At 31.8% G+C, this 27176-nt stretch overlaps 1 protein-coding gene across 3 annotated transcripts in view; it reads right to left on the bottom strand.

Moving 5' to 3' along the window:
* The window catches only part of LOC124354810, a 42136-nt gene extending 15839 nt beyond the window's left edge, over positions 1 to 26297 (bottom strand). The window contains exons 1-7 of one of the 3 annotated variants that reach the window (XM_046805534.1): positions 25920 to 26297; positions 20694 to 20915; positions 18853 to 18940; positions 15451 to 15735; positions 12684 to 13083; positions 11836 to 11882; positions 8838 to 9008 (exon numbers count right to left, since the gene is read on the bottom strand). In XM_046805534.1, coding sequence (XP_046661490.1) covers positions 8990 to 9008; positions 11836 to 11882; positions 12684 to 13083; positions 15451 to 15735; positions 18853 to 18940; positions 20694 to 20915; positions 25920 to 25995 — 1137 coding nt within the window. In that variant the 5' untranslated portion in view covers positions 25996 to 26297 and the 3' untranslated portion in view covers positions 8838 to 8989. Of the gene's footprint in view, positions 1 to 4587; positions 9009 to 11835; positions 11883 to 12683; positions 13084 to 15450; positions 15736 to 18852; positions 18941 to 20693; positions 20916 to 25919 lie in introns of those variants that run through there. The other 2 variants (XR_006921715.1, XM_046805533.1) reach the window with 2 other exon arrangements.
* Positions 26298 to 27176: the final 879 nt, after the last annotated feature.

Raw genomic sequence — 27176 nt, 5'->3', positions numbered from 1 at the left:
GGGGACAGTTTTGAAAATATATTTTTTATATTTTACAATTTATTCCAGTCAGATTTTTAATAACAAACTAACTATAAGGGCGGTTTGATAAGTCTGGTAAATTTGTATGAAAGAACGAGACATTTTTGGAACCTGCACTGTTGTTGGTAAGCCTTGTAAAAGTATCAGATTTTGATGACATAAATATAAGTAAGGGAGGCACAAAGGTCCTTTTAGGACTAAGTGCAGGGACAATCATCTCTTTCCCTCAAAAAGAAAATAAAGCCTGATATGTCCACGGATATTACAGCAAGTTTTGAATGGCAGCTGTTATTAGTTGATTGTTGGCAACCAGCTAAAATCATAATTACGTAGTTCGTTCCTTAGGATGGAGAAAAGCGAATTTCGTGTCGTCATTAAACATTTTCATTTGAAGGGTTGGACAGCTGCACAGATCAAATCTGAGTTGGATGAAGTCCATGTGGGTTCTGCACCAACATTGAAGACCATTTACTTTTGGATCAATGAGTTTAAACGTGTTTGGAGAAGCACAGAAGGTGAAGCACACGGGTTAGCCCGTTAAAGTTACCACACAGGAAACCATGGATAAGGTGCATGATATGGTAATGAAAGATCAAAGATTAAAAATTCGCAAGATTGTTAACATTGTAGACATCTCATCTGAACAAGTGCATTGCAGCTTCCATGAAAAACTGGCCATGAAGAAGCTATGTGCGCAATGGGTGCGGCCTGCTTACTTTGGACCAAAAACGGAAACAAAAGAACATTTCTACTCAGAATCTCACACTTTTCAAATGCAATCAACAGGACTTTTTGCGCAGATTCATAACTGTGGATGAAACTTGTATCCACCACTACAGTCCAGAGACTAAAAAATTGACGAAGAGAGGGTAGAGTGCACCAAAGAAGGCAAAGACTGTTTTGTCAGCTAGAAAGGTGATGGCCACTGTCTTTTGGAGTTCCCAGGATATAATCCTGATAAATTATTTGAAAAAGGCAGATCGATAACTGGGCCCAATTATGCTGCTCTTATAGATCGTTCGAAACAGAAACTCATTGAAAAACGTCCAAGATTGGCATGGAAGAACGTGCTGTTTCACCAGGACAATGCTCCAGCCCACACTGCAGCTATCGCAATGGCAAAAGTGCTCGACTTGAGATTCAAATTTGTTCCTCATCCAATTCACCAGACTCAATTCCAAGTGACTTATTCTTATTCCCAGACTTGAAAACTTAGCTTGGTAGCAAGAAATTTTCATTGAATGAGGAAGTGTCTACCGCTATGAAAGGTTATTTTGCAGTTTGACAAAGCTAACTTTGCTGATGGGTTGAAAAGATTTTAAGTTCGCTGGATCTAGTGTACAGCCTTGCAAGGAGACTATGTCGAGAAATAAAGTGAGTTTTCGCCTTTAAAACAATATTTTATTCTGTTTTTACCAGACTTATGAAACTACCCTCGTATATATGCTACAAATTATTATCCATTGTGTAATAATTGTAATTAATAAATAACATTATCGTAATCAAAAGTTATTTGAAAATTTGACATGTTTGTTACTTGGTTTTCGAATGCTCTCACATTTTATTCTCATTTTGAATTTGTCTTTGCTTCAGTGCTATTCGTCAATTTATGAAGCCTCTTTCTAATGCAGAGGCATTTGATATTGATGGTGTTGTAAAGTGTTTACGTAATTACAAATGTTACGTGTGTCAAATGCTTTCCTGAAAGAAAACATCACTCACGAATGGTGCTTGGAATGCTTGCAGAACCAATACTGTCTATTTCTGAAGAAGAAATCCAGCATATTCCTTCTTTATGTAAACGATCTTCCTAATTTCCTTATCAACAAACGTAAAAGCTCTCTCTAACACCATCCGTTTTTGCGGAACATACCTGCTTCTTTATCATTTTCTTGTCAATGTTCACTCTTTGAACAGTGTCATTTTCAGTAAGTTCTTGGGTGTCCACTTAGATCACAGGACTCCCACATAAATTACCTTGCAAAGCAGCTTAATTCAGTAATTTATGCCCTGAGGTGCTTATCTTCATCTGCTTCCCAGGAAATTCTTAAACTGGGTTACGGTGGCTTATTTGAGTCCAAAATTAGATACATTTTTCAAACAGAAGTAATTTAGATTTTTTAGATCACTTTTACCATATAAGACACAAAGAAAACCTTGTAATTAATTTAAGGAAAAAGAATTCTTAAAAAAATTCTTTTTTTTTACTTTGGTCTAAAAGTATTTAATTCTGATCCTCAGTATTAATATTAGAAATCAAAATACAATAAAATAATTTAAAGTTCATAAGGGCCACTTGGCTGGTAGAGCTTTCTATAGTATACAAGAGGCCCTTGGATAGATCCCGATGTGATGCAGCAGCTCCAATCGCATTCTCAGGTTGCTTTTTAGTTGGTATTGTTATTTTTTGTTTCTTTTTTAGACCTTTTATGCTATACCATATATATGATAATTTATTTTAGATATTTTAAGTTTAATAGTCTTAAATTTGTTATTATTAATTGTTAAGTTATTATTATGATATGTATGGACTTGCACAAAAAATAGAATGTCTGTGTGAATAAAGATTCAATTCAATAGTAATGTTACAAAAAGTGTACAATGACAACTGTTTACCATGAATACAAGTAAGTATATGAGTGGTTTAAATGATTTAAAGAGGCTCACTTATTGGCAGACCATCATTATCAAAAACTGATGTTGACATTGAAAAGATTGGACTAAGTAAACCTTAGTCCACGACTACATTTACATAATTAGTCAGAATTACTACATTAGCATCCTTACTACCCTATGTGAGCATATACAGAGAAAACGGAACGATTTGTGGAAAAACAAGTAACTGATCCTCTACCAGGACAATGCTCCAGCTCTTAAAGCTTTTTCTTTAGTAAATACGTTTTAGGCCAAACACAACATCACCATCTTAGATCATCCACCCTACTCACTCGACTTGGCCCCCTGTGACTCTGCTAATACTAATCCAGTTATTTTCTAGCCAAACCTTGTGTGTTCCAACAAAATATGCTGTAGAAAAAAGAATTTTATAATTTATTTGTACAAAAAACTTAATACAATTTTTTTAGCAAAAATGTGTCAACAAGCGCCCCGTTACATTTCATTTATTATTCATAATATTTTGATTATCTACTTATTTTTTATTCGACCTAACTAGTTTCCAATGTGGAATATATTTTAAATCAAAATATAAAAATTCAGCATAGGCAACAAGCTAAATAATTTGTAGCTTCTTTATGGTGGTGAAAAAATGTGCGGTTCCACAGTATTTTAATTTTTTCCCTAAAAAATTATATCTTCATAACTATGGTAATATATATTGTTTTTTCTAATAGGGTATTCTTTTCACAATATAACAATATCCTTTTTTTTAAATTTTTACATTTAATTTAAGGTACACAAAAAAATACTTAGCCTACTTTTATCAATTTTTGTAACTTATGCGTTTTTCTTACAAAATTTATTGCAAGAAATTCCAATTTTATTTCTACTCAAAAATAAAGCACATATTTTTTCCGCATAATATTCTACACATTTTGCTACTTGAAATGTTCTTACAAACCTTTCTTACTGCTAAAAAGTGGTCAAATTCAAAATGTTGGTAAAGAAATTTATTCTCGGTTCTCCATCTTCTCATGACAACATATATAGTAAAACAACATTCAAGACTGTTTCTTAAATTGCATATCATGAGAAAAAATTATGTGCTACAATGTATATATTAAACAGGTTTAGTATTTTTTACGGATTGTTTAAAAAAAGGCTTGCAACATGCACAAAAACCAGAGTCCATCTAAGAGATTTAGCATGGCTGCAGTACTAGGGTTAATAGTTGCATTTGTATTCTGTCCATCATACTGTTGTATACATTTTATGAATTTGGACTTCTATAGATGTTAAATCTATATAATAAAAGGAACATTTTTAAATGTGAAAATATTATAATGGAAATCTGCACTAATTCTCCTGTGCAATTGTACAGCTGTGTGTAAAGCCTGAGCTACACTGTAATCTCATCTTGGTTTGGTACTTTTCAAATCTTTCATAAAATACTAATCCCAAACATCATCACTAGCGCAACCCGTACCAAAACGGCCCAATGACAATTAATTGACGTGATTTTGCCATATTACTCCTGATCACCAATTATTCCCGCTATGTCATGGCTTAGGTCACTACTACTGTCTGTTTCATTTACATGTTGTCTGAAAAACAGATGAATGAAATGAAATGTATGTATATTTTTTTAAGCTAAAAGCCACCATCGGACTATTTTGTAAGGACTGCTTTAAGAAAAAATACATGACTAAACTTCATCTGAAAATGGCAAAAATATCTATTTATAATAGAATAATGAATGTTTAACTAGACCCCTTTTTAATGTGGAGTTAATACCATAACAGATATGACTATTTATAATAATATCTAACTAAACAATCTCAACTCTGAAGCAGTGAGCTTTATAAAAATAGCACTAACAGTAAGAATTCATAACTTTTACGAAAGACTTTATATTTTTAGTAGGGATTTAGAAAAAAATATATACTAAATCATTTTATGATTTATTATATAAAATTACCATATACAATAATTATTTTTAGTTTATATTTATACATATCTAAGAGTTTAAACATTTATGATATTTAAAATATTTTACAAATTAATAACAAAATGTGGTGTCTGTGCAATTGATGCCTTTAGACCAAAAACTTAAAATATACAATGTTTTTAAAATAAATCAACAGTCCTTCATCAAAGTAAGTTCGACAAAGGCTGTAGAAAACTCTATGATACAGGTAACAAAACATTAACATTCTCACAGTAAGCACTCGTAAATATCACAACTGTGTAGTAATGGTGCACAATATACCACAGTGGGGACAACAGTGACCTTGGAAATAATGGAGGAATAAACTTTATAGGCCTGCTAACTAAAAGCAGCATATTTGCAACAAAAGAAAACGGACGTGTCGTAATATTCACAAATACTTATGGTACTTTATTTATAACAGAATAAAATTTAAAAACCCTTGATTAAACTCACAATTTTTGAATACATTAAAAATCATACACTTATCCAAAAATAAAATCCTAAACAAGTTTTTATTTATCACATGGCTAGTTGACTCTCCACATCTCTTAAAAGTCTTGGTTTATCAAGAAAATTAAAAAATAAATAAATAAATGTAAAGAATATTTGAATCCCCTGCTGGAACTTCTTTCATCATTTAGTTAGAAAGAAAGCACTGTAGGTGAAGGTAATGTGAGAATTGATGCCTCATAAAGCATGCTTAAGCTTTTATAGATCATGTTTTTGTTGACAAAAATACCCATTAATTCAGGCTAATTCATCTGCTGGAACAGACATGTTCAATATGTAAAAATAAATAATTTTCAATAGAAAGTATATTTCAACAACTAATCAGTCAATTTGTGTTTCAAGTCTTAATATCATTGAATAATCAATTTGATCACACAATTTAAGAACAATTACCCCTTATTGGTAAAATTGTGAACAAATCTAAATACAAAAACGTTTGAGCAAAATCATATTATTAAGATCAACCATCTAATTATTAACTACCATTAAGAATTGGTTGGTTAAGAAACTATACCGGTATATAAAAACTATTTACAATAGGTACAATAAAAATAATAAATACATAATATTATTAAAACTTAATGATTACTCACGAATCAAAACTGTTTTTCCTAAAAACCACATTGAAGCCACTCTTAGAATCATCAACTAGATGAGGAAAGTCAAACGGAACACATGTGGAAGATGCTCTGGAATCTTCGTTTGTGGAAGGGAAGGTGATTTCAAAAGAAGTGTCCTCTAAATCAAACATGATCTTGTCAGAAGTATTGACGGTAACACTGTTGGTCAGTTGTTGCCAATGGCTCATGATGGACTCGGGGAGGGATGTGCTTGTGCCACTGCTAGGCTGTTCCCAGTGGGGCACGAGTGAAGGAGGAGATTGAAGTGAACTGGATGTTTCTTCCGACTCACTCACATGTTCCCAGTGCGGAACCAGTGTAGGGGGTTCGTTGTCGGGTAGTACCACATTATTTATATTATCTACATTCTCACCACCACAATTTGAGAGTTTATACAAGTGCAACATACGGTTCTTTGATGCCATCTCAACTGATTGTGGTGTATTTTCAACTGAAAATAGAGGTTTTTGACTAGAACTATTTTTCACAGTCTCGTTGTTACAGTTATTCACTAATGTAAAGTCCAAGCTTTCTTTGTTGTTTTCACAACTACTCAATGTTGTTTCGTCATATGAGCTATTCGTCCTTTGACTTAATGATTTTTCCGACTCACATTTGATGAATGGAGAAGTGTTTAAAGTATCTATAGCACCATTTTGTGAACATTTGTCAGTTCCTTCTGAGTGGACAGATTCATCTGTATTATGATTTAAACAAATATTTATCTGAGAACTCGATTCTGGAGACTTACTAGCGCTGTCAGAATTTGATATGCTAACTAATGTACTATCTATAGATGCATTATCTTCAGTTTTAGTTTTCATTTTTATAGAACCACTTCTGGACCGAGTTATTGGAGAAGTAAACTCTGGAGATGCTGGTAATAACTCGTTACTTACATTGATACTATCTTGAACACAGATGTCAGAGAAAGCTGTACTATCAGATTTTGTACCATAATATTTTCTATCGTACTGGTCCCTTGGTGAATTCTTGCTCTTTAAACTACCTTTCGGAGGAGTTGGTTTCAAAAATACAGGCTTAGTTACATTATTAATGTTTCCTGGAATGTCACAGGACAAGCTTCTCGTCCTACGATTCAAAAGGCTGGTTAATCCTTTACGTAAGTTATTCATTTTGGGAGGAGTTCTTCTATGTAGCAGGTTTATTCTTACACTGTTATCAATCTCTGTATTACAAGACATTCGTCTTGTAGTTGGTATGATTCTCTTTGATGAGCCTAGTTGTTTAATGTCAAGCTTGTTAGAAGTTTCTTTAGAGACTCGTATCTCTGATTCATCAGCTGTCATTTTAGCATCCATATCAAAAGATATTTTTCTACTAATTTGTTCAAGTTGAACATTTGTTTTCTCAGGCGTTTGTGCTGATGTTGTAGCTTCATTTAAACTACTTCTGATCATACGACCTGATACAATTGGCGATTCTTTACTTTGGGCAATAAGTTTTGAAGGGGCTAGTGTATTAGTTGAACTTTTTTCTAGCTCTACCCCTTCATTTTTAACTTCTAAATCAAAAGACATGGTCCTAGTGATACAGCTTGATATTTCAGGTGTGCACATAAATTTAATTCTGGATTTTGAAGGAGTCCTCTCACGGTATGTGTTTGTTTCAGATCCATCTGGAGTAGGATTTGTTTCTGAATCAGATGTTCTTCTGGAACAAATATTAGTCCTACAAGGAGAATTTATGGACTTTAGTATAGATTTTAATGGTGTTTCCTTTTGAGATGACTCCAACTCTGAAATCATAGACACGCTTCGGGTAACATAGTTTGATATACTTACTGAATTTGGACAGTTTGATAATGTTTTATTTACACATGAGGAGGTTTCTGCACTATTGGTATCCATGTCGGTAGATATGCTTCTGGTACAGCGAACAGATTTTTTAGGAGTGCCTATAAAATTTATATTGGATTTTGATGGCGTTTTCTTATTACATGAATTCGTCTCTAAACTATCTGTTACTGCTTTGGCATCCAAAGCAGAAAATATACTTCTGGTACACCGAGAGGACTTTTTAGGAGTATCTGCAAATGTTGAATTGGATTTTGATGGCGTTTTCTTACTACATGGGTTCATTTCTGAACTATCAGTTACTGTGTTGGCGTCCAAATCAGAACCTATACTTCTGGCACACTGAGAGGCCTTTTCGGGAGTAACTATACACTGCATGCTGGATTTTGATGGTGTTTTCTTACTACTTCTACATGCATTTATCTCTGAACTATTGGTTACGGTGTTTGCATCCAAGTCAGAAAATATATTTCTAGTACACCGAGTAGTCTTTTTTGGAGAATCTGTAGACTGTATGCTACATTTTGATGGTGTTTTCTTATTACTTGTACATGCATTTATCTTTGAACTGTCAGTTACAGTGTTGGAATCCAAATCAGAAAATATAATTCTGGAGCACCGAGAAGATTTTTTAGGTGTATTTGTAACCTTCTTATTAGATTTTGAAGGCGTTTTTTCTTGAGATGACTCTGATACTGAATTGACAACTGTTCTGTTAACCCCCATTTCAGCCAACATACTTCTAGTAACACAAGTTGATGTGCTTGGCAAATCTGTATATTTAGAGATGAGTTTTGATGGAGTTTTCTTGGGAGTCCTAGATTCTATAATAGAACTGTTACAATCAATTTTATTAGGTGTACTTCTCAGTGTTCTGAGTGTTATTTGAGATGATTTCCCATATTTCTGAACGATTTTCAAAGGACTTTTGTTGTTATTTTTCTTCATTTTGAAAAGAGGAGAACCTATTATTCCATTCCTGCTGCATTTAGAGTTTTCTGCTTCACTTTTTAGTTCTTTGCAAACAGAAGATTTATGAATTTCTTCACAGTTAGTGGGACTACTTGCATTTTCTTTTGAACAACTAAGCTCGGACAGAGGATTTCTGGAAAGTAATTGTCTAACACCATCTTGCTTAGGTTTAGTTTTACATAAATTATTTTCCGCTTGTCTTATGATATTTGTGCACACTAGAGCCATATGTTCTGAAGTTGGATCACTGTTGATCTGTTTGATAGTGTAAACACTAAACTGCTTAGCCAGTGCCAACATGTTTTCACTAGTGCTGCCCTCTTGCTCTCGTATCGCCGTATTCATCAGCCACAGCTTCTGGCATGCTTTGAAGAGAACAGACATGCACGGCCGAAATAGCTCATGGTTCATCCCCATGTTTTCTTCCCGTAGAGCGTTCGTCACAGCCCATAGCATTTTCTGTGAAAATACAAAAAGAATCAGAGGAACAATTCTTAATTCTTACAAAAATGTAAATCTACGCACAGCAGTAATAGAAATCAATGCATATTATGTAACATTTTTGCAAATAGAATCTCTGTAAATATTTTAATATACTGTTGTGTAGTTAAATTAAAAGTTGACTTTGTTGTATACTGTCATTAAACAAGATATCACAACAGAGTTATAAAATGTTATAATGAAATACTTATTGTTTTGTATAATTTATCAAGTGGGATTCTTCTACAAAAATTCCATAACAACAGACCTATGTTACAAAATTAAATCTGTTATTAGAGTATGAAATTGTATAAAATGATCAAACTCAGATTAACTGTACAGTGCAAACCTTGTTGTCGGACCTCTTAATGTCAGATCTCTGGATAACATAGTTCAGTTCAGGAAAATTTTAAATTGGCTTTTTGTCATCCGCCCAGACTGACGGTTGTGGGACGGATGTTTGTTTGCCAATATACTGTTCATAGAACTCGATGAGTCAACTGGACGCATAACAACTTGTGGGGAGAGGGGAATAGCTTACCTGCTCAGCTCAGGCCACCACTCACTATAGTGTATGTGTTCTGATTTTTTTTCACTGAAACATTGTGTCAGTTCAGTTTGTGTATTTGTGTTTGTACAGTTGTTGTGTAGTAAATTTCTGTGTTTTTAAACAATGGCAACAAAACATAAAAATATTGTAACAGGAAAAACGGCTCGAAGCTATGGGACGAATTGATAAAGGTGTGAGCCATTAAAGTAGCCATTAAGAGTTGGAACTTTTATTTTCTCAGACTGGAAGAAAAAAAGGAAAAACAGAAGAGTTTTTGTTTTAAAATTATGGCTAAGGACAGTTTGGATAATCGATGAAAAGCAAAGAAACCTGAAAATGAATCTCTCAATGATGCATTGTTCATATGGTTTTATTCAGAAAGAGAACACGTTTTAAAATTGTCCGATATCATTGTACAGCAAAAGGCTCTTAGTTTGAATAAGCTTTTGCCAGATGGTGATCCAAATTTAATTGCCAGTCAAGGCTGGCTCGATAGTTGGAAAAAACACCATGGTATTCACTAACTTACTGTAACTCGCGAAAACTTCAAGAAAGACTGAAGATTTTGTAAAGAAAGAGAATTTATCAGTAGATCAAATTTATAATGCCAACAAGACCGATGTCTGTTATTACGTTACCAAGCAAAACGCTGGCTAAGAAAATTTGTGAGTCGGCAAAGGCTTAAAAAAAGCAAGGATCATCTTATCATAATGGCTTGTAGCAATGCGTTAGGCAACTATAAATTTCTGCTACTTTTAATAGAAAAATCAAAAAACCCCAGAGCACTAAAGAATGTAAATCGTGAGTCATTATCAGTAATGTACCAATCCCAAAAGAGTGTATGGATGGACAATGTGATTTTTAAAGACTTTGTGTGTTATGTTCCTGGTGTCATGAAATATTTTAATGAGCATGGCTTGCCTATCAATGCAGTCTTGTTTATTGACAATGTCCCTATACACCTGGCTGCTGAATCACTTGTCAAAGGCGACATCACAGTTAATATTTTATACCTAGTGTAACTGCACTGATTCAGCTAATGTACCAAAAGCATTTTAGTAATTATTAAGCGTGTCTACAGACAACACATGTTAAGCCAACTAATTGAAGGAGAAGAACAGGGTGTGGTGGACATTCTAAAATCATTTAATGTCAAAACAAGTCATGGAATAAGCTATGGCCTAGTGTGAGTGACTTTCCAAAGAACCAGATTGAAGCCATAGGGAGAGAAACTGATGAAGTGTAGCCTTAGAAGTTATTAGGAATGTTTAAGAATGTTGATGGATGCTCAGAAGTTGAGATTAATGATATTGAAAGTTGTCTGGAAGCTGACAATGATGGAGACTACAGTACTCTTGTTGATGACCAAACTACATGTATTGCGACTTACTGTGATAAAGATGCTGATAACAGAGAGGATAGTGGCAAAGAAAACACATAAAATATTCCAGTTATAAGTCATGCAGAAGCAGCATCTCATTTGGGTGAGTTAATGGTATATTTCGAGCAACAAGAGGAGACAACACTGGCTGAGCTTCTCTTGTTGAAAAGGATGCGTGGCTACACTGCACGGAAACAGCATTGACAATCAACTCAAATTAACAAAATTCTTTCAGAAAAATTAAACTGTATTATACTTTATTGTAATGTGTATTTTAATTGTTTGAAAAAAATTATTGTTTATACATATTGTTTTTTTATATTTTCCATTTAACCCAGTTTTTTATTTTATCGGATCGGCCACGGTCCTGGCTAATCAGACTTAGCGAGGTTGCACTGTACTAAATACTATAAAATTACATTTTAAAATATTGGGTACTTGTAATCTGTAAATTAATTATTTTCCAACTTTTTGCCTGTTTGAAACAAAATATACTTTTAATTACAATTTTCATTATATAATAAACACTGGATTAAGAGCACTTTAATACAACAAAAGCACTACAGTATGAGATATATCATTGCAAGCCGTTTGGCTTTATTATTTTTTAATAATGTAAAGAGATCTCAACTAATAATTTTAATACTAGTATTATCACAAGAAACTAATAATCTATATTCATGCGAAGTTCAAACAATATATCTCAGGCCTAAGTGCATTAAACAATACTTTTTGGCCACAATGATATTACTTGTTTTATAGTAAATTTACATTAAGTACAAAGCTTACATCTCAAACACTGAATTAAAATACCCTCTACCTTTTAATATGTATTAGAAAATAAGCCACAACTTATGACTTCCATAAAAACTTACATTAAGCATAATGGATTTATTGTTTTCAAGATCCTCACCGTGCAGTCCTATGCAAAGACATGGGCAGAAAATAATTACAATTGTATTCATAGGCTCTAGAGTTCATCATGGTCAATAAATGTTAAACACACCATTAAGTATTTCCTGTATAAGATTAACAAGAACTAACCTAAGGTTTTTGGTTCACACCATGTTAAATTATTGTTAATACCATTATTAAAATCTTGAAATATTCCGGCCTTCCTGTGCAGAACCACAGATGTTAAACTAAAAACACTAACACTACAAATCCTCTATGATACAGGTAAAATCCAATTATTCAAAAAAAAAAAGCTTGCTTATAAATAATCAATAAAGAACATATTTTGAGTGAGCTGTGATACATAAAAGCATATTGGCCTTTACTTGACTATCTAAATTAATGCCAAATAACTCAAAAGTTGAAATTTAAAGTAAAATCCTATAACGATAAACTAGTTATTGTATTGTTTTCTTTGTGTAAGGCATTTTATTTTTTCATGACATAACCAAATTCTTTAAGTTCATGTTGTAAAAACTATATATATATATATATATATATATATATATATATATATACACACACAAACATATATTTACATTTAACTGTAATACACTTTTGAATAAATGCAACAAGTTTTAAAGAAGTTTAAAGTAACCTTTAAGAATCAAACTAGATTTGCCAACACAGGAAAAGTAGAAAGCCAGTTTCAGTGTTTTACATATGTTGCCTGAAGTATGCTCTCTACAACAAGACCAAAATATTTCAAGATATTAATTTTGATAACAATGTTTCAATCGGTGTAGATGATTTTTCATGACGTTCTAACCTGTTTATGAGTCCCAGAGAGAACGCTCTGAGAAGATTGAGTTGTTGGAAATTTGGTTTGTTGCAGTGACATATTCAGATGTGGAGCGGTCTCTTGTGAGTGGTCTTGGAATGACAAACTCCTGTTGACTCGTTTCCGTGGGCTCACCCTCTTCGGAACTGGGCGTTCCCGTTTCCCGTTTTCATTAATTTTTTCACTACTGGAGTCTGCAAACAGGTTACGTTTTGATCTCAGGACACATCGAGTGTTAGGGGTTTGCGTTACATCTTTGGCTGGCGGCTGATCAGGGCTCTGGAACAACGCCCTTTTGTGTGTGTTGGTCTGTGTTTGGCTCTTTTTTTGTGGCGTGGGTTTTGATTTTTTTGCAGAACCTTTTTTCTTACTACGATTGCCTATTTTTCTGAAAAAAAAAACAAAGCACAAATTAATTTATACAAATAATAAATTTATTGGTAAAAACTTGTTAAAACAATAAAAACTGAATAATTGTCTGTATACTATAATTCACGGGTTAGGTTAACAAACAGATTATGTGTTCAATGATGACATTGAAAGATCTCAAATAGTAAAATGATTGTTATGGACATAAACAAATACGCAAAAATAGCAGTGCAATGTTTCAAAGTTAGAAGTTTGAGTTCTTCTTCAAATAGATAAATAACAAATACCATACAATATAGACAAATTACTGTGACATACAAGAGAAGCACTACGGTTTTGTTAAAAAGTTCATAAAAACCATCCCCTAAAACTGCAAAAACTAAAAACATCAGTACGTCTACACCCACTGGTCACTGACAAATAAATACATTTTTAAAACATTATTGTTGATTCTGTGTCATAATTACACTTCCTATGGTAATAATACTTTTAATTCTGTCTCTCTCAAAGTATTGTTTAGTAGATTCTTGTAAATAATGAAGAGGTTGAATCACTCATCCCTACTGATTATATAAAGATGTGATCACATCACAGTAGTGAAACATGTTGATCTAAGAGAGCAAAAGCTGTACCAGTAAAGTACATATTTTTAATCACAATCTTATCACAGAATTTATACCATATGGAATCTTTGATTTCGTGGATAAGGATGACTATGTTTTAAGTATACATTTCAAAGACTGTTAAGGTGGTACTGTAAAGTTTTATAGACAGTTATAATAGGTGAACACTCAAAAGATTATACATAGATTGCTCCTGATAAATTATTATTTTATTACAGCTGATATTAAGACATGTAGATAATTTTAACATTATACTTCAAAATAAATTTTAAGTAATTTCATTTACTGCTTCACAATTCTTTCTTTATTGTCAGTTTTTCATAGTAACAATGTCAGGATATTATAGTAACAACAGTGAGATTGAATAATTACTTTTTGACAGCTGTGATATTTGCTCTCTTCTTCAGGAGTCAAATGTTAAAACAAAAATTTAAGACACCAAAGTTAGAGTAACAACGATAAAAAATCTGTTTTTAATGTTTTTTATGCAGTAAATTGTGATTTGTTCATTGCCATGTTTTCCCATGTTTTATTTTTCTTGAATATATAATCTTGTTTTAGAATGTTTTTTAAATGAAATGTTTGTGGTTGTGAAACCCCTAATTGTGGCAAATAACCATCTGTAGTAATTAAACTATCCTTCCAAATCATCACACTGTCTACAATAAATTTTAAGCAAGGAAGATGTTAAATGTTAGGATCTGGTCATTAGCAACTTACAACTAGATCTAAATCCAACTTATGCTTAAGAAATACTAGTGCAGAGAATGTGGGAAATATAACTGTACAAGAGACCTCAAGCTACTTGTAATTAACATGAACTCATGAGGAAAGCAGTGAAGAGACATCAATCGTTTAGAGTGGTTCTTCCATCACTTACCTGTACTGAGCACATTAACTGTGAAATTTACCTATCATTACTGGACTCAATTGAATTGATACAAAATTACAAAAGTTGCTTTGTAGAAACTGATTACACGGGCTGGCACCCAACGGCCATATTCGGTCAGTGACTCGAGTCTAATTGATATCACCCAAAGTCGTCCGAATATGACGCCTAGCCTCTTCTCCACACCTGCCTAAAAGCTGTGTCCACCACAAATGGAAAATAACGTTGTTGCGTATTAAATAAATTCATGTTTTGTATTGTTCAGGAAAATGTTACTTTTTCCAAAAGGCGAGCCAGATTACCAAACCGATGTTTGGATAATATGATTTTCAAGTTATCATAACATATAAAAAAAAAACAAAAATTATTAAATTCAGAAAAGTATTAGATGATTTCCTATTTTAAATTTGTACCAAAAACTCAATTACAAAAAAAAAATGTAATTCTATAAATGTACTTTGGATAATAAATAGGGACAATAATCATGTATATTGTAGTTACAGTAAAAGCCAGTCAGCTAATCATAGTTGTTTAATCTGTTGCCAGTTTCATTCTTAGTATTATGTCTCCTGATCATATTTCTTGTGCAAATTACTTGCTAAAACTGTTTACCACTCAGTTGGGAGATACTGTTTGATTGTAAATTTTGTTTGATTTTAACTGCCCAGTTGAGACATTTGGAATTGTAGTAATTACTTCGAGGTACAAACAACTCATCTTTCAACCAAATTTAATTAAATTTTTAAGAGAACTAGATCATCTTGATTAGATTTGACATATTAGAATTTTAAAAATAATTCAGTTACTATTACTAAATTAGTAAAAATACTAAATCCTTGTTTTGAACAGTAAAATATACAGAATTTATACATACTTGATTTCAACCATAATCATCTTCTTATCAGGATTATTGTTGCCAGCAACACTGCATAGATTGGCGGAGGAGAATGCGTTGCGTCGCCGCGCTAAGTGGCTGAGACGGCGGCCAGGACTATGACCCCATGCACGAGTGCGGGCGCGCTTGCGCGCACTGGCTGTGCGTGTAGGACTCTTGGCAAACAGTGCATTGATGCATGACGACGTCTCTGAACCCACATAGCGCTCCTTGTATCGTAAACTGAGTCTCTCCACCTCCTCACACACAGCACTCTTGTTATAGCTGTTCATGAAAAAAAATACAATAAAGATTTACAAACAGATGTAATTCTTCATATCATTGTACAAGCATATTCACAAATTAAACCTACCACCTAACTCTGTTTGTTAATAAGTGTTAATAAATCCTTAATTAACAGGGGTGTTACTATTTAATATTTATTTACTATTTAATTAGCAAACAGTATATATTATATATAATTTTTTTAATAAACATTGAATCACAAAAAGTACTTGCTCCGCCGGGACTCGAACCTGGATCTCTCACTTGCCAGGTGAACGTGCTACCATTACACTACAGAGCCCTTACTTTTTACGATTCAATTATATTGTATTTGGCCGTCTGTCACATATGCATTTAAATAACTAAACTAACATATGATCAGAAGACCATATACCTGTCAAACGACTTTTGTTTACATTAATTAAATTTTTATAAATGGCAATAACCTTATTTAATTTTTTCAATAAACATTGAATCACAAAAAGTACTTGCTCCGTATGTGTGTGTGTGTGTAAACAACACTCAAATCACTAATAAAACAACTTATATGAATGAATGATGTAATGCTTATTGTACCAAGGGAAAGAAAAGATTCCAGTATGTAGAAATTAACAAATTTTGCACCATTCTGCATTTAGTAAAATACAGTAGAAATTTTAAAAGAAAACGTTTCTACACTGACAAAACAAAACAATCTTTGATAGTCTTGTTTTTAAAGCAATAACATAAAGCTAAATCATTAATACCAACAACAGAAAGAACAATTATTTTGCTTTACATGGCTATAAATTAAGTGCTTCTAGTATGAATAATTTCTGTACAAATGCTTTTCTTGTAAACACTTACAACATTTCTCTACTGATATTCTCACTTTTAAGATGCAATAAGTAAATTCTCACTTTGTGTTATTTTGGTTTACAGGTTAACAATAATAAAAATAAATAGTAAACATATGACATTTCCTGCAAAACTTAAGTGACAACCCCTTAGTGAAGCCGACAATTCTGTCATGACACACTCTTACTTGTGATGGCTAGATTACTCAATTTATAAGCGAATGTTTTCATATAATAATTTTTCTGTCATCCAGGTAAAAAACTAAAACATAAAAATAAAATAAATACTGCATGGATTCAGATATATGCTGTACAGAACCTCAATCCTCGCATTGAAAGGGTCGAAGGCTGCTAGTTACAATCATTTTAATACTTTACACAACTGGTAATGTACAGAGTATTCATGATTTCTCATTAAATTCCACGTTTATTTTTTAATAGTAATAATTATTAAATTCCTACAATATATTTTTGGTGCCCCTAATGACATTCCAATAAAATAAAAAAAATTTTCATCTTTTACTTTTTATAAGGAACATAGAAAAATCCAGATTTTATTTCATGTCAATACCTCCTTGTTAATCAATCAAAACAACTTTACTCATATGATATAAAACATGCACAAAATAATGTCATGTACTAAAAATATCATAACAAAATTATTCTGCCTAAATATTAAATAAGAACAATTTTGGAATTTATTTTAAACATTGAACCTTTTACTCCAATCAATTTATTTCCTGTCATACTTTGGAACAAATAGAATATTTACAGTACAACTTGTTATTACTTTTATGACTTGGTATGCAAAATACTATATACGAGGTATGGCTATTAAATAACGGGACTGATATTGTAAAAAAATTTATTTTCATTTTAAACATAATTACTTATTATGACCTTCAATACACACCCCTTCTCTATCCCTGCAATGCTCCATGCGAATTTTCCATTGTTGGAAACAATGCTGAAAGTCATCTTCTGTCAACTCTTTCAGGAGTCTTGCCGCTTTTTCTTGAACAGCTTATACGGATTCAAATCTTGTACCTTTCAATGCAGATTTCTCCTTAGGGAAAAGATAAAAGTCGCATGGTGCTAGGTCTGGCGAATAAGGTGGATGTTCTAACACTGGGATGCTTTACTTGGTCAGGAATCGCTTGACAGATAACGCGGAATGAGCTGGCGCATTGTCTTGGTACAAAATCCATGATTTGTCCTTCCACATTTCGGGTCGTTTTTTTCTTACTCTTTTACGTAGTTTATTAAGTACCTCAAGATAGTAATGTTGATTAATTGTTTGACCTTCAGGAACCCAGTGAAGGTACACAATCCCACGAATGTCGAAAAAAACAATCATCATTGCTTTAAATTTTGACTTGCTCATTCTTGCTTTTTTGGCTCTCGATGAAGTTGAGGTCTTCCAATGCATGGATTGGCGCTTCGTTTCCGGATCATAAGTAAAAAACCATGATTCATCACATGTTATTATTCTTTCCAATAAATTTGGGTCATTTTTAATGGCATTCAAAGTGTCAGTACAAACATTTTTACGAGCTGCTTGTTGATCAATCGTAAGAATTTTTGGTACCATTTTTGCACACACTTTTCGCATGTTCAAATTGTCATGTAAAATTTGCCGTACACATTCTTTATCAATGCCTACAGATTCAGCAACTGCACGAATGCTTAATCGTCGGTCAGACCGAATGAAATTAGCAACTTTTTCGACATTGTCTTCCGTTGAAGGACGACCTGGCCACAAATCATCTTCCACGTCTTGTCGACCATCTTGAAAACGCTTAAACCATTCAAAAAACACGAGTCCGTGATAAACATTCACTGACATACACTTCTTTTAGTAAATTATAGGTTTCGATAGCGGTTTTTTCCAAGTTTAACGTGAAATTTAATAACAATTCGTTGCTCTATTATTACGCTAACCATTTTTCCGGCAAAACAAAATAACAACACTTACATAAATGAAGGTTATGACACAAACGATGTTGTTTTCAGAAACGAGACTAACTGCATTCTGAAGAGGAAGTCTCAAACTACACAGTCATTGTTGGTTGGCGCATGCGCACTCGTTCCACTGCAGTGTCAGTCCCGTTATTTAATAGCCATACCTCGTAATTAGAAAAGCTGTTGTTGAAATTAAATAATTTTATCCTAAAATGGCCAGCTCCGATGTGTGTCTGTTCTTTCTGTCTTAATATTCCAATTACATCGGTGTTGGCTGCCAGAGTGTAATTTTAAGTAAAAACATTTTTTTACAACTCACTAAATATCCCAATGGTCCACATTTAGCACTTCAGGCCATGGGGTGACCTTCACTTCTTCCTCCAACTGCCTTGCCAAATTCTGTTTACCTACAATTCAAACATTTTGTTAGTGGCAATCAAAATATCAGTATATATCAAATATATCTATAGATTACATATTAATATTATGAATGTGTGCTTCAGTCATTTTCTGAAACGTTTTGTACTGCTGATTATTTTTTTGTTTGTTTGATAAATTAAGAGTACCTATTCCTCGATTCTTAATTTTCACCAAATTTCATCATGGCTTTTACAAGTAATAGAGGAAGGTATCTCTTCCATCATGTATGTGAATCTATAAAATTAAATAAGCACGATCAAAATAAGTCACTTAAGTGACATACAAATTGAAAAAGAAATAATATGTATAAAATGTATCTATTTAAAATAACTTTATTAGAATATTTTTTCTCAAACTATATTATTAAAACTTTTTTAAGATTAATATTCAAATTTAACTTACATTTTGTATTTAATGTTTTAAAAATCTTGTAAAATGCTGATTACAAGGTTTGTTTAACAACACTACTCAATATAACTTGACTGACGATAAAGCAGCTGCTTGTTTAGTGTTCCAAAACAAACTGAGATTTAAAAAATTAAAATGAAATAAATATTAACAATTTTTTAACAAAAATAATACAATGGTTAATCAAAAATGCTAATATTTGGTTTTTTCTATATTTTGCATTTTTTCAATTAAACTATACATTTTTTATTTTATTTATTGAAAGTAGGCTAAAAAAAACACAAAAAAGAGCCTTGAGCGGACCTTTTTGATCAAACAAAATGTCAAAAAAGCGGTTGAAAATATTATTAAATTTTTTAAGTACCCTAAGTTTTAATTATGACGGCTGGATATGTATTAATACAAAAATGCAGTATATTTAGAATAATAAAAACTATACTTGTTTCAAGTTTCACCATAATCAAAATATATTTTTAACATAAAACAAATTTTAAAACAAACTTATTTTCATTTTTTCTCAACACTTTTTGATGTTAGGGTAGGAATGGTCACTAGATTTTTTATCACCAACAACTTTTATATTTAACTGTTTTTTAACAGGATGCACTGTTTAGCTAATGCACGGAAATTGCTAAAGCCCATTTATCCCCTGAAAATCATTCCACATCACCCCCTAATGGATTTATTTGGTCTGGATCTTTTAAAAATTTAGTTATGATGTATTTAACAAAAGTGCGTCTTTATTTTGGTGTAAAAATACATTTGGTATTTTTTACCATTCTTACAGCTCTTTCTAGTGGACTACTAAGTCAGTGAAACATTCACAACGTTTCTGTAAGGTTTACAATCTCATGTTGGAGATTGTATTGCAAATAAAACTGAATTGCTGTACAACATCATTACACAAATCTTACCATGTTTAGTAACAGACACTTGTAAGCAAATGCTGACATACCACATTGGGGAGACTGAAAATGTAAACACACTTCTTACCCAAATCCATCAAAGGTTCCCTTTTAACGTTTTAAACAATAAAACTTGTTTAACAAGATATTGAAATTTTTCCATGACTGCTTAGTTTAAGAATTTAATTTCATGTTTTGTTCATGAAACAAATATCTAACTAAGCATGCTTACAAATTGTAACTGTCATGAAAGAGATTGTAATAGCTAGTTAATTATCCAGAGTTCATATTAAATTTATTTTTATCCCCTGTTTCATTCTCTAGCTCTTCCATGAAATGATAATTATTTGGTGAACAAAATTTTTATTGTGTGGAATACTTTTACCACCCTAAAAGTAGACCAAATTATGATATCTAAATAACTTACCTTTGCCAGGTGACAAGACCAGCCTAAACTTCTGATGGTCTCTCCACAGCTTCAGGATCTCCCGAGAGTCAAACTGAGGAACGGTGAAAGCAGGAGGTGGAGGAATACCCATCAATACAGTTTGGAATCCTTTTAAAATTTTTTCTTCTTTGGTTAGCTCAGAAGTTCTGTCAACATTTTCATCTGCATTTTCCTTGTTACTGGTATTAGCAGGATCATCATCTGTAAAGTAATCATGATAAAAATTGTAATTATTGTTTATTTCATGAAACTATCATGTTTGGTTTTATTGATGATTTCATTCTGTTGTGTTGATACAAAACAAGCAACACTTGAAATATAAAGACAGAAGTCTTATTAGGCTCATTTGTACAAAAGTGTTTCTGCTCATAATAAAATGACCTAATGAATAACAAACTCTACAAATGAATGGGGTTTATGCTCCATTTGAATGGGGAATGATTGAGCTATCAAAAGCTCTAGTTTGTTACTGAGGGTGTGACAAAGAATCTGTTTATTTAAAACAGAGAAGAACCATTCCCATTTCCTATTTGTTATGCATTGTGTGCGAGATATTAGATTTCTAAGTACTTTAGTAATCTGTGAAAAGTTATCAGTGCTAATAATTAAGTTTTAGAATAAATAAATGCAAAATTTACTATAATCTGTTTGATTAATTATTAAGATTTAATCAGCCATCAAGTTTGAGCAAGTTGAACTAGCCAGTATAGAAATTTGTAAATATAAATAATTATGTAAAACACTTCACATTACCTTATTAGTGGTTTTTTTTAATAGAAAATGTTTAGAAAGTGAACAGAAATTCATCAGAAAACAATAAAGATACTAAAAGTACAAAAAAATTTCAAACAATTCAAAAAAAGAACTAGTACTTGAAAGGGCTAACACTATTGCCTTTGAACATCAACAAATTAGTGTGCCTTTGGTGCTGTCCAGCACTGATGGTGACAAACTAAGAATATCCTTTGAGATTAGCATAGATCAAAATTCAAGACAGTCTCAAAACAAATTCTTGAGAGAGCTAAAATATAGTACAAATTCACCAAACCATTAAGTCCTGGATAGGATTAGGCCTATTACACCTATCCACAAAATATGTCATATTTTGTGGATAGGTGTAATAAATATGTCAAGTTTTGTGCGATATTTGGTGTCTGAAAGGCTAAAAATTTGTTGTGAAAATAAAAGTATATAAAGATGAAATTATTAAAAGTAGTAATATATTATTTTAGGTAATGTGGTTGAAGTAAATACTATCCTGAAAATGATCTCACCTTATGAGGCAGATTTGAATAATTTGCAGGCTTATGTGAATTAAGAATATCCTAAATTACTAAGAATGTACTATATATTTTATCCATTCAGTTTTTCCGTAACTGATGCACTCATTGCATTTTATTTTGTAAATTTAGTAGCCTATAATTCTATGTATCTGAACCTAAATTTGAGTTTATCTAAAACAAAATAAAATTTATAGCCACTTAGAGACGCCAAAAAGTTATCATTGCTGCTAATCAAACTTCCCAAAATATCTTGTATTTCACTTGTATGAAAGTTTGTTGCATAAATTATAATTAAAAGTAATTTTATATTCTTTTCTAAAAATCTACTTTCAAATTCATTTCATTGGTAAACTCCTGTATTTAGTTTTTCATCCTGAGAAGTAATATATGTATTATAAAATAATATTTATGTAAGCATAAAATAATGTTACTAAACTATTAATTAGGTTACGACTAACCCTTACATACACCTATTTTTCATAACTTATGAACATAACTGCTTTTTGTTTAGTAGCTTTAGTACGGCTCCATGTATGTGTGTGTAATGAAGTTTATCTATGAAGTTTTAAAACTATAAGAAATGTTATACACAATGGCTATCTTACATTTATATTTTTCTCAAAATAGCTTCATTTCATAAGCATGGTTCCCCAGAATAAATCAAGAAGAATATATTAAAATAAAATGTTTTAAGGCAACAAGTATTATTCATTGTTTCAATCTGAAAAAAAAACATGCTTACAAGCTTTAATAATAGTCCTAAAGTTGTGGTAAATCAATAAATGTATGGCTGCTGTTTCGCATTGGACAACCACCACATTCGTTAGGATGTCAAAGTAAAAAATTGGGTAGGGTACGATAAGCGGACCCGGTTTTCTATATCAAAGAATTTAGTCATCAATACCTAATATTCGCATCTCAAATCCTAGACTATCAATCGATATAAAAGTACCTATAGTCCTCAATAATAATCATATATGTTTTAAATTAAAATATGAATTTAATATTTACAGTGATCAAACAAATTATTATAACAAAAATTAGGAAAACTGAAGACGATCATATTTGTTCCTCTCACAGTTACAGTTGTTTCTTTCCCACAAATTTCACATAATGGGTTTTGTTCTGCACAAGTCCAACATGTTGAAGCCACGAAAAACATGTCTTATCATCTTTCAAAGCAATGTAGTGTAATTTTCAAACATTGACTGCCATTTTAATAATCAAAATTACTTATGTAAAATTGAAATATTACCCTACATGTATTATTTTAAATAATAAGTGTTTACAGCGGTTGATATCGATTATTTAAGTTAATAGTTCAAAATAATTAATCAGTATTGATTGATTATATTGATAGTAATGATTAAGTAATATAGTTTGCCAATTTCGATATAAAAAACCGGGTCCACTCATTATACCCTACACATCAATAAATACATAATTCTATCTATTCAATATACTTTTTTTAATCAGTATCAAATTATAAAAAGATTGACATGAATTAAACATATTTATTAGTATACAATAGATTTTAGAAATAAAAATTAAATGAAATATTAAAACAAGTACCTAGGTCAGAGTTAGCTGATTACTTTTTAAATAAACAAATAATCATAAGATTACAAATTATGATTTACTATTGTTTTTCATCTAAAAATTCCTCACTGCTCTACAAAATATTAAACAGTGGATCCACACCAGATAACCACCATCTAGAAACATCTATTCGGCTTGAAGGTCTACTAACTAAGGTATTCATGTTTTCCATGAGTAAAATGAGAATTTTTTATAAAAAATATCTTGTTTTCCTTTGGAAAGCAGTATAGTATGTAGCCACCACTACATTCGTATCGGGGTATCAATTTATCGATTAAAATGCCTAAACAATCGAACACAAAACACTTTAATTATTGTTTAACACCCTTTACTTAAAAAAATGTAAGGGGAACTGGTATATTTTTTTGGCAAATACCAACTACGCATTTTTATAGCACTAAAAAATCGGGTTAAAAATCAACAAACAACAAGGAAACCAAAAGATAACTTTGTGTGCATATGAACAACAAGGTTCCTGTGTAAAAACAAAGAGGTTGCTATAATAGAACAAGATTGTTCTTTATTGGCGCATTGACAACATTTTTGCTGCAGTGGTATTAATACGTTATGACAAAAGAAACAACTGAATAATACAAAATCAAAATGTCAAACCAAATAACATTGTAAGTATTTAAGTAATAATAGTTATAGTTCAGCTATGTTTTTATATAATATAGAAAATAAATAATGGTACTTGGGTATGAACCGGAGGCCATTATCTTTTTAACAGTTTCTCGCTATCAAATTTATGCTGCAGTGGTGTTAATATGTAAGTACCTTTTCTTGTTTCACCAGAAGTAAAGGGTGTGTGCGTACACCAAAGTCTGCACTGAAGGCCAGGGGCATTTCTGATTAGTATTTTACTGATTTCAGATACCTCCCCGATCGTACTTCTCCAACGTCAGATCACGTTGTAAGATTTAGGACTTGATCTAAGGTCAGGAAAGTGGCGTCACCCTGCATTGCTGGCTAAAAAGGAAATAATTTCTCTCGAGATAGTACCCAAATTCAAGCTCAGATCACGTAAGCTATTATAAAGGTTATGTTAAACTTTGGTACTACTAGTAACAAATTTATGATAACCTAATCTAAACCTAGGCTACTTATATCTCATAGTTACACTGTATAGTTTATTTAGTAATATTTCCATTGCTAATATATGCCTCATTGCTTACACGAAAAGGCCTGGGTAGTTACTGGCTACCAAATACCCAAAACAAAAAAAATTGTTATGAGAATAAATCATTTGGCCCAGCTGTTACTGAAACAACAGTATCCAGGTAATTTAGTGGTAACCACTAGATTACTGAATTACCTCTTACTAACACTAATACTGGAGATCTGTAATTGCAATAAGTGCAGTGGTTATGTACATGTTTTATTTGTGTCAGACATCCTACAAAAAACAGCAAAAATTAAGTGCTATACTGTTTTGTTTGTTATATTTTATAAATACATATCCTAGATTGTTTTTTATTCACCAACATTATTGCTTTTTTTTTGTTTTTGTATTTGAAATACAAAAGTAATTTTTCGTAAGTAATTGTACCAAGGATTCTTTACTCATGAATATTGATGATTCATTATTATCGATCACTTCAATGTTGGGTGCTTATTATACTGCAGCAAAAAAAAAAAACAAATAAAAATAAAATGGTCTATTTATATCACAATACACTCAATGTTCTTTTTTGTTGATTTTAATGGTAATTATAGGCATTTTTAGTTAAATACATTCTATTCAACTGTTTTGGTGGCAAGATATGGTAATGCAGTTGAACTTCATCAAATATGGGATTAGCCTATTCTGTATCGTCAATATTCCATTACATAGACCCCTAATATTTTATGCAGGCCTAGCCATCATTACGAACATTATGTAGATACTTATCAAAGTTAATCCAGCTCAAGTATTACTCACTGAAGTAATTGTGTCTGTATTGAAAAAGCCTATTCAACATGAGTAGGCCTTTGTTCTGAATTCACTAACTTTAACTCAGCTTATTTCTTAACTCATTAATCTAAATTTTTTACTTTGTATTTCAAGTTATGTTACAATCTTAATATTAGAGCTAAACATATGGAATTAATTTACCCTAAATTTTAAATCCAAAATATAAAACCTTAGTTTAATACCTAGATGTTTAATAACCCAATTTATTTTAAATACAATTGTTACTGCATGTTGGATACTTCTGTATTTATACAAAATAAACTTAGATTTGTGATGAAGCCTTTTTTGTACGAACTTAATTATATGATGAACTACCAAAATAACTAAAGTAAACCATGCACTTAAGAAAGAGGGCACAAAACAACATACCTGAGGAGTCTTCTTCATCGGATTCAAACATTAATGGTGATGTTGCCTGGGCTCTCGAACGAGAACAATTTTCCATGTTTCAAAATAATATTTTTCAATTATTTGAATAATGTTTTGAAACGAAATAGGTCTAACGGTCTCTCCTCTTCTGAACTGGATGGACTTTGGAATCTATGGATTAGGATTATAATTCGACATAACAAGAGCTAATCCACTCCAGGAAAGATCAATAGATGTTTAACTTTAGTTGAAAAGTTCTAAGCCTAACTAATTTTGAATCACATTATATATTACCAAAACAAGAGAATGACTTATGGATAGTCAGACGAATAATAATTACTATTTTGGAAGTCTGATTTGGCGGAATTTCACCATAGAGTTTTAAATGAAACAGTCGCGCAAATAGAAAGAAAAAGAACAGTCAACGAATAATAAAACATAGTATAACCTCTGACTGTCCATCCAGAAGTATACCTTAAAAGCCTCAGTATAACGAAATGATAATTATTAGATATTGGTTAAGAAAATATCCATAGAGTATTAACAAAATACTCGAGATGTATTAATTAATTTATGTATTATTATTAATCCCAAGGACTAGCAAGTCTTTCTTCCAGGAAATTAACTTATTCCATATTGAATCACGCTCAAGGAAACGCTGGATTTCCTTCATGCCTGATATGGACTAAAACGCGTAGTTGGATTAAAATAAAATACTTTGTTATTGTAACTTAAGTTAATATTGAGATAACCAACTACCTATTAGATTTCTTATTATTTTAATGGGTGCTCTTGACGTGTGTTTTTGTCTTTAACACAAACGTATCTTCACCGTTCTTTTCGTTGAAAGTGATAAGAATGACTATACTAGTACATACTAGAAGAACTACTTTACAATGTTTATATTTTATAAATTAGAATTACTCCCAGTGATATAGTTATTCGCTAAATTTGGCTGAATTGAATAATATTTCCAAAGTTTAAATGACATTTCAATTGATGTATTTATATTTCTCACAATCAAATACTACGTGTATGCGATATTTGTATAAAAATATATGTAGCTCAATATTTCTGCTACGTTAATTATTGAAGTCTTTAATAATCGTACTCTTTGGAATTATGATTTGGTCCCTGATAAATATTATGTAAAGAAATGTTTTTCGTTTGTCACTAGCAGTGTAGGCCACCCCATAAGTTACTGCTGCAGCCTGCACTAATGGCACTCGTAATCATCATCTGAATTTTGATTTTTTT

The sequence above is a fragment of the Homalodisca vitripennis genome, chromosome 2 (assembly GCF_021130785.1).
Source record: "Homalodisca vitripennis isolate AUS2020 chromosome 2, UT_GWSS_2.1, whole genome shotgun sequence".
Classification (NCBI taxonomy): domain Eukaryota; kingdom Metazoa; phylum Arthropoda; class Insecta; order Hemiptera; family Cicadellidae; genus Homalodisca; species Homalodisca vitripennis.
Note: the sequence above shows the minus strand (reverse complement) of the source record. Positions and strands in the feature narration are given on the sequence as shown.